General features: G+C 43.9%; 1 protein-coding gene across 1 annotated transcript in view; it reads left to right on the top strand.

Moving 5' to 3' along the window:
- Positions 1-8943, top strand: part of LOC109908628 (cytoplasmic FMR1-interacting protein 2-like) — a 31598-nt gene extending 22655 nt beyond the window's left edge. Inside the window, exons 21-25 of the mRNA XM_031791368.1 lie at positions 124-196; positions 301-395; positions 624-862; positions 5396-5543; positions 5791-8943. Coding sequence (XP_031647228.1) covers positions 124-196; positions 301-395; positions 624-862; positions 5396-5543; positions 5791-5958 — 723 coding nt within the window. The 3' untranslated portion in view covers positions 5959-8943. The remainder of the gene's footprint in view (positions 1-123; positions 197-300; positions 396-623; positions 863-5395; positions 5544-5790) is intronic.
- The last annotated feature ends 198 nt before the right edge of the window (positions 8944-9141 follow it).

Here is a 9141-nt window from a genome sequence, read left to right as displayed (position 1 = left end):
TAATGAGTATAACACCTCCCTCCCATCACCACTAACTACCCCATGTAGTATACAGGAGAGATGTTGGCTGGTGTTCAGTGTCACCTCTCCCTCCCTCTGTCTGTGTGTGTGTGTTAACCACAGTCCCAGGAGGAGGTGTGTGACCTGCTTCATGCAGCCCCCTTCCAGAACATCCTCCCCAGGGTCTACATCAAAGGTATGTGATACAGGTCCAGGAGTGTGGATCCTGATTGAGAACAAGGTGGATGGGTGGGATAAGGAGGTCAATATTATGCATATCTGACTGATGTGTGTGTGTAGAGGGGGAGCGTCTGGAAGTCAGGATGAAGAGGCTGGAGGCTAAGTATGCTCCACTCCATCTGGTGCCCCTCATCGAGAGGCTGGGGACCCCTCAGGTGAGCTCTACCTGCTTGTCATCACCATCCACACATCATCACCTGGCTCTCTGTCCTGACCCACAGACAGTTTCCACAATCTTGGTTTGAAATGTAGAAATTTGTAAGGGGAGCCATATTGGCACCAAAGTTCCAAAACAATTAAACTTTCCCTATTTTATCTGCTCCACCTTACTCCCTGTTCTCCTTCCTTCCTCTCTTAATGTTTCCTTTCCTCCTCTTTTTCAGCAAATAGCTATAGCCCGTGAGGGGGATCTGTTGACCAAGGAGCGTCTTTGCTGTGGCCTGTCCATGTTCGAGGTGATCCTTACAAGGATCCGTAGTTTCCTGCAGGACGCCGTGTGGCGAGGCCCGCCTCCCACCAATGGCGTGATGCATGTGGACGAGTGTATGGAATTCCACCGCCTATGGAGCGCCATGCAGTTTGTTTACTGCATACCCGTCGGCACTCACGAGTTCACCGCAGAGTGAGTTACGGTAGAGGGCATGGCAGCGTACTCACACACACAGTAAGGAGTGAGTTACTGTAGAGGGCATGGCAGCGTACTCACACACACAGTAAGGAGTGAGTTACTGTAGAAGGCATGGCAGCGTACTCACACAGTAGGGAGTGAGTTACTGTAGAAGGCATGGCAGTGTACTCACACACACAGTAAGGAGTGAGTTACTGTAGAGGGCATGGCAGTGTACTCACACACACAGTAAGGAGTGACTTACTGTAGAGGGCATGGCAGCGTACTCACACACACAGTAAGGAGTGAGTTACTGTAGAGGGCATGGCAGCATACTCACACACACAGTAAGGAGTGAGTTACTGTAGAAGGCATGGCAGCGTACTCACACACACAGTAAGGAGTGAGTTACTGTAGAGGGCATGGCAGCGTACTCACACACACAGTAAGGAGTGAGTTACTGTAGAGGGCATGGCAGCGTACTCACACACACAGTAAGGAGTGAGTTACTGTAGAGGGCATGGCAGCGTACTCACACACACAGTAAGGAGTGAGTTACTGTAGAGGGCATGGCAGCGTACTCACACACACAGTAAGGAGTGAGTTACTGTAGAAGGCATGGCAGCGTACTCACACACACAGTAAGGAGTGAGTTACTGTAGAAGGCATGGCAGCGTACTCACACACACAGTAAGGAGTGAGTTACTGTAGAAGGCATGGCAGCGTACTCACACACACAGTAAGGAGTGAGTTACTGTAGAGGGCATGGCAGCGTACTCACACAGTAAGGAGTGACTTACTGTAGAGGGCATGGCAGCGTACTCACACAGTAAGGAGTGACTTACTGTAGAGGGCATGGCAGCGTACTCACACACACAGTAAGGAGTGAGTTACTGTAGGGGGCATGGCAGCGTACTCACACACACAGTAAGGAGTGTGTTACTGTAGAGGGCATGGCAGCGTACTCACACACACAGTAAGGAGTGAGTTACTGTAGAGGGCATGGCAGCGTACTCACACACACAGTAAGGACTGAGTTACTGTAGAGGGCATGGCAGCGTACTCACACAGTAAGTAGTGAGTTACTGTAGAGGGCATGGCAGCGTACTCACACACACAGTAAGGAGTGAGTTACTGTAGAAGGCATGGCAGCGTACTCACACACACAGTAAGGAGTGAGTTACTGTAGAGGGCATGGCAGCGTACTCACACAGTAAGGAGTGACTTACTGTAGAGGGCATGGCAGCGTACTCACACACACAGTAAGGAGTGAGTTACTGTAGGGGGCATGGCAGCGTACTCACACACACAGTAAGGAGTGTGTTACTGTAGAGGGCATGGCAGCGTACTCACACACACAGTAAGGAGTGAGTTACTGTAGAGGGCATGGCAGCGTACTCACACACACAGTAAGGACTGAGTTACTGTAGAGGGCATGGCAGCGTACTCACACAGTAAGTAGTGAGTTACTGTAGAGGGCATGGCAGCGTACTCACACACACAGTAAGGAGTGAGTTACTGTAGAAGGCATGGCAGCGTACTCACACACACAGTAAGGAGTGAGTTACTGTAGAGGGCATGGCAGCGTACTCACACACACAGTAAAGAGTGAGTTACTGTAGAGGGCATGGCAGCGTACTCACACACACAGTAAGGAGTGAGTTACTGTGGAGGGCATGGCAGCATACTCACACAGTAAGGAGTGACTTACTGTAGAGGGCATGGCAGTGTACTCACACACACAGTAAGGAGTGACTTACTGTAGAGGGCATGGCAGCGTACTCACACACACAGTAAGGAGTGAGTTACTGTAGAGGGCATGGCAGCGTACTCACACACACAGTAAGGAGTGAGTTACTGTAGAGGGCATGGCAGTGTACTCACACACACAGTAAGGAGTGACTTACTGTAGAAGGCATGGCAGCGTACTCACACACACAGTAAGGAGTGAGTTACTGTAGGGGGCATGGCAGTGTTGTGTCTTTGGCTATGCCGGGTTAAGTGATATGACATGCTATTCTATAAAATAATTTATCTGTAATTAATATGACCTGATTGAGCTAATCATGTAAATATAATTAACTAGAGAGTCGGGGCACCACAAAATAATATTTATAGAGCTGTTATCTTCTGAATAAACTCTTAAAGACCTAGTAATAGTTTACATCAATAGCAGTCAATATTAATCATCACCTTAATTCAGTCTCGTCTGAAAGTTGGAAATTCTTGGTTATCTTCACAAACCCTGGCTAACAAGTTGAATCAGCAATACAAAATTGGGTTTAATTATTTATTTACTAAATACCTAACTAATCACACAGAATTAATCATAACTTGATTACAAATTAAAGGAAAACATAAAGGAAAACGTCCATTTGGAAAAGGAAAATGGAATAAATATTTACTCTGAGCTGCGCTTCAGTAGGTTGGTGGTAGATGGAAGGCCGTGCTGCCAAACCGAGTCCTTTGTCCTTTGAAGAATGTCTCTGGTGGTCAATTGTTACTTTGTAGTAACTTTGTTGTGTGATAGATGGGATACTCTTGTCTGTTCCTTCCTAACCCTCGTTTGCAGCTGCTGTTGCTAACTCAACGGCTCGGAGGTATCACTTCTGGAGTGAATAAGAGTTCAAAGTTCATACCATTCGCAACCAAAGCTCACGCTGATGTTGGTTTCATTCTGTAGTTATTATCTGAACCATTCTGACATCGGACCGTCGTCCTCACATCCTCGGAACAGGAGGTTACATTTTCGTCAAGGCTTTATATAGTGGAGCGAGAAGGGTGTCTCTGAAAAGTTTTATAACCCATGACTCTTCACAGGGGCGGGCCACTGATTGAGCAGAGCCCTAACCTTATGAAAACCCAATTCTCACATTTTCGAAGCTAAAATCACATTTCATCCCATCACGAATAATTTCAAATTCAAACATTTAAATTGAACAACAATTCAATGTGAATCTGATAACTCTGATGTGTAGACTTTCCACTGTAGCATTTTATGTCATCTTATCATTGATGAGAATGTCTCAGATGACAACTGAACTGACATCATATTCATTAAGTACCTCCACATATGTTCAATTGGTCGGATTACCAGAATATTGTTCATTTCCCCCCACCTTCTGATGTTCCCAGAATCTTTATGTTAACCAAGGGGTTTTCAAATGTAACATTAGTAGGGTAGAGAGAGGAAAAAGGTGTTTAGAGGTATTTATGACTGTCATAAACCTACCCCCAGGCCAACATCATGACAGCAGCTTACTCACACTGTAAGGAGTGAGTTACTGTAGGGGGCATGGCAGCGTACTCACACAGTAGGGAGTGAGTTACTGTAGGGGGCATGGCAGCGTACTCACACTGTAAGGAGTGAGTTACTGTAGGGGGCATGGCAGCGTACTCACACTGTAAGGAGTGAGTTACTGTAGGGGGCATGGCAGCGTACTCACACAGTAGGGAGTGAGTTACTGTAGGGGGCATGGCAGCGTACTCACACTGTAAGGAGTGAGTTACTGTAGAGGGCATGGCAGCGTACTCATACTGTAAGGAGTGTGTTACTGTAGGGGGCATGCAGCGTACTCACACTGTAAGGAGTGAGTTACTGTAGAGGGCATGGCAGCGTACTCACACTGTAAGGAGTGAGTTACTGTAGAGGGCATGGCAGCGTACTCACACTGTAAGGAGTGAGTTACTGTAGGGGGCATGGCAGCGTACTCACACTGTAAGGAGTGAGTTACTGTAGAGGGCATGGCAGCGTACTCACACTGTAAGGAGTGAGTTACTGTAGGGGGCATGGCAGCGTACTCACACTGTAAGGAGTGAGTTACTGTAGGGGGCATGGCAGCGTACTCACACTGTAAGGAGTGAGTTACTGTAGGGGGCATGGCAGCGTACTCACACTGTAAGGAGTGAGTTACTGTAGGGGGCATGGCAGCGTACTCACACTGTAAGGAGTGAGTTACTGTAGGGGGCATGGCAGCGTACTCACACTGTAAGGAGTGAGTTACTGTAGGGGGCATGGCAGCGTACTCATACTGTAAGGAGTGAGTTACTGTAGAGGGCATGGCAGCGTACTCACACTGTAAGGAGTGAGTTACTGTAGAGGGCATGGCAGCGTACTCACACTGTAAGGAGTGAGTTACTGTAGGGGGCATGGCAGCGTACTCACACTGTAAGGAGTGAGTTACTGTAGGGGGCATGGCAGCGTACTCATACTGTAAGGAGTGAGTTACTGTAGAGGGCATGGCAGCGTACTCACACTGTAAGGAGTGTGTTACTGTAGGGGGCATGGCAGCGTACTCACACAGTAGGGAGTGAGTTACTGTAGGGGGCATGGCAGCGTACTCACACAGTAGGGAGTGAGTTACTGTAGAGGGCATGGCAGCGTACTCACACTGTAAGGAGTGTGTTACTGTAATCCTCTCAGGGCTGTTTAGTGCACATGCACAGTAGTAGATAAAGCAATCACTATCCCATCAACTGAGCTTGATTTGTAAAGCGTTTTCTACAAATACAAAGTACTTATTAAGTTCCTGTATGTATCCTCTGCAGGCAGTGTTTTGGTGACGGGCTGAACTGGGCAGGCTGTTCCATCATCGTGCTGTTGGGTCAGCAGCGCCGCTTCGACCTGTTTGACTTCTGCTACCACCTGCTCAAGGTGCAGAGGCAGGACAGCAAGGATGAGATCATCAAGAACGTGGTGGGTACCCACTGACGCTATGCACACATCTACTTTGTTTTAACCAGCATGCTAACACAGAAGTAAGATGACAGAATGGATTAAGAGATATGTCAACTGCTGGCTATTTTTTTTATATGAGAAGAGGAAGCTCACCATCTTTATGGTGGCAAGTCCTTGGCTACTGCAATCCTAGTCTGTGATTTTAATTTTATCATTGGATTCAAACCCCATCTCTCTATCTCTCTATCTATCTATCTATCTACAGCCACTGAAGAAGATGGCTGACCGCATCAGGAAGTACCAGATCCTGAACAATGAGATCTTTGCCATCCTCAACAAGTACATGAAGGCTGTGGAGACCGATAGTTCCACTGTGGAGCATGTCCGCTGCTTCCAGCCACCTATACACCAGTCCCTGGCCACAACATGCTGAGAAGAACTCACACATGCTACAAACACACGCTACATACATGTCCCACAAACTACACATACACACACACCAACCCAAATCATCACCACACAGTCTGCCTCTCTTTGGCCTTGTACTCAGACTCTCAGAGCCTTAAGATTCCAGAGGTCTGTCTGACTGTACACCATTTTGGCACCAAATATTCCATACAAATGACATTCCAATTTGCATTCCAGAATGCAACTGTCTTGGAACTTTTCGTGTCAACATGGCGACCGTTAAAAGGTATAAATCTCGAACTGAGTTTTCTGAAGTCTGAATATTTTAGGCCCATAACCACAGTCTAGTTTTAGAGGTGTGGGTGTTTTCAGATGTTAGTTTTTCTGTTCCCAACCCATGTGACTCTCACACCCAGACTCAGCATCCCTTGTCCTGTCACTAGAGCTATATGTCACATGGATGGGCTCAGTAATACACAACTGCCAATCCTGAGTGGTTACAGATCTGCAGTAATGCCCTGCTTCCCCTCTAGTCACAATGAACAGTCTATCAGATACCTCTGAGAAACCATTTAGTGAGCATCAACAATCAACCTACATAAAAAATGATAGATATGCTGGAATAATCTCCAAAACCTCAATGCATACAAATAATCTGATTCTGAAATGACCTATAACCTGAGATTATTATTTCGTAGATGACGTACGAAAGCAAACCCAACCTCCATTTTATTGAATTGCTTCATGATGTCCACACGGGTGCTAAGTATTATAATGATACTTAATTAGACCAAAGTCATCAGTGGCATTTCCCCCCATAACATCCATAATATGATCATCACACAAGTCAAGCTGTCCATTCATTCATCCCAGAGGCTAACATGTGTGTGTGTCCCAAATGGCACCCTATTCCCTATATAGTGCACTACTTTTGACAAGCTCCTATAAGGAATAGGGTGCCATTTGAATGTAGCCCCACATCTCCCTGGACATACCCATGCTTAGTAAACCAGTGTCATAGGAGTAGTTAGCCACACCTCTTCTCTCCTCACACAACCCTACTGTTTCAAATAGCATAACAAGGACACTTGACTGCATAACAAGGACACTTGACTGCATAACAAGGACACTTGACTGCATAACAAGGACACTTGACTGCATAACAAGGACACTTGACTGCATAACAAGGACACTTGACTGCATACCAAGGACACTTGACTGCATACCAAGGACACTTGACTGCATAACAAGGACACATGACTGCTTTTCTTAGTTGCTTAATTTATTTTTCACTTATTTGGGGGGTTTTAGCCTCTGAGTATAATTTTTATTCAGTTCCATTCTCCGTTGGAAATGTCACTGTTGAACTAAAAAGAGAAGTGTTGACTGTTGTAAATGTTATTGTTTTTAATTCATTATTGATAATTACATTTTTCATCCTTGGTATAACTTTCCTCTTCTACTGAGGAGAATCCTAATCCTCACCTACTTTTAGATTTCTCTCTGTCTTGTCAGTTTATTGAACATTTTCATATTCTGTATGTGTGCTTAATACAGTGATATTGTTTACCATTTTTGAAATGATTGACAACATCTTCATCTGCACGTGTGTTTTTTTGTTTTGTTTTTCCGGAGTAAAAAAAAACGTTAGAAATAATTCTTGGTTGTCAAATAACAAAAGAGACCAGGATGACTTTACTGTATTAGATAGATTTGTTCAGAGAGTGAATGGAAGATGTTGGTAGTATCACACGACCAATCCAACTCCTGTACAGTTCATTCCCTCTATAGAAGAAGAATTAAAGCAATCAATAAGTTGCATTTTCACTGTTTAGGTACGAATTACACAGAAGAGCTGGAGAGAGGGCGATTTCCTAAATATATTCAATATTCCATATTGTTGGATTTTTTTTCTTTAGCAGTGTTATCAGTCCTTTGACCCTGTTTTTTATTCTTATGAAGGAAAGTTAATCGTTACACCCATGAAGGAGCGACCATATTTTCAGTTTTTCTTTAGCAGTGTTATCAGTCCTTTGACCCTGTTTTTTATTCTTATGAAGGAAAGTTAATCGTTACACCCATGAAGGAGCGACCATATTTTCAGTTTTTCTTTAGCAGTGTTATCAGTCCTTTGACCCTGTTTTTTATTCTTATGAAGGAAAGTTAATCGTTACACCCATGAAGGAGCGACCATATTTTCAGTTTTTCTTTAGCAGTGTTATCAGTCCTTTGACCCTGTTTTTTATTCTTATGAAGGAAAGTTAATCGTTACACCCATGAAGGAGCGACCATATTTTCAGTTTTTCTTTAGCAGTGTTATCAGTCCTTTGACCCTGTTTTTTATTCTTATGAAGGAAAGTTAATCGTTACACCCATGAAGGAGCGACCATATTTTCAGTTTTTCTTTAGCAGTGTTATCAGTCCTTTGACCCTGTTTTTTATTCTTATGAAGGAAAGTTAATCGTTACACCCATGAAGGAGCGACCATATTTTCAGTTTTTCTTTAGTAGTGTTATCAGTCCTTTGACCCTGTTTTTTATTCTTATGAAGGAAAGTTAATCGTTACACCCATGAAGGAGCGACCATATTTTCAATTTTTCTTTAGCAGTGTTATCAGTCCTTTGACCCTGTTTTTTATTCTTATGAAGGAAAGTTAATCGTTACACCCATGAAGGAGCGACCATATTTTCAGTTTTTCTTTAGCAGTGTTATCAGTCCTTTGACCCTGTTTTTTATTCTTATGAAGGAAAGTTAATCGTTACACCCATGAAGGAGCGACCATATTTTCAGTTTTTCTTTAGCAGTGTTATCAGTCCTTTGACCCTGTTTTTTATTCTTATGAAGGAAAGTTAATCGTTACACCCATGAAGGAGCGACCATATTTTCAGTTTTTCTTTAGCAGTGTTATCAGTCCTTTGACCCTGTTTTTTATTCTTATGAAGGAAAGTTAATCGTTACACCCATGAAGGAACGACCATATTTTCAGTTTGAATAAAAAAAACGAAATGAAGTTTAGTTTCCTGTAATTGTTCCAATTGTCCTTTTTTAAATGATCTTTATCCACACAACTACACCTTCATGTTCATTGAATGGGTGAATCTATTGATAAGTAAAAGTTATCAGTGCATCATTTTCCAACATGTTAGCATGACAAGAAGAGCGATATATTGTAAAGGGTACGTTTGTGATGATGATATTGTTGTACAAG

The sequence above is a fragment of the Oncorhynchus kisutch genome, linkage group LG15, assembly GCF_002021735.2.
Source record: "Oncorhynchus kisutch isolate 150728-3 linkage group LG15, Okis_V2, whole genome shotgun sequence".
Taxonomy (NCBI): Eukaryota; Metazoa; Chordata; class Actinopteri; order Salmoniformes; family Salmonidae; genus Oncorhynchus; species Oncorhynchus kisutch.
This window is presented reverse-complemented; position numbering and strand designations above follow the sequence as displayed.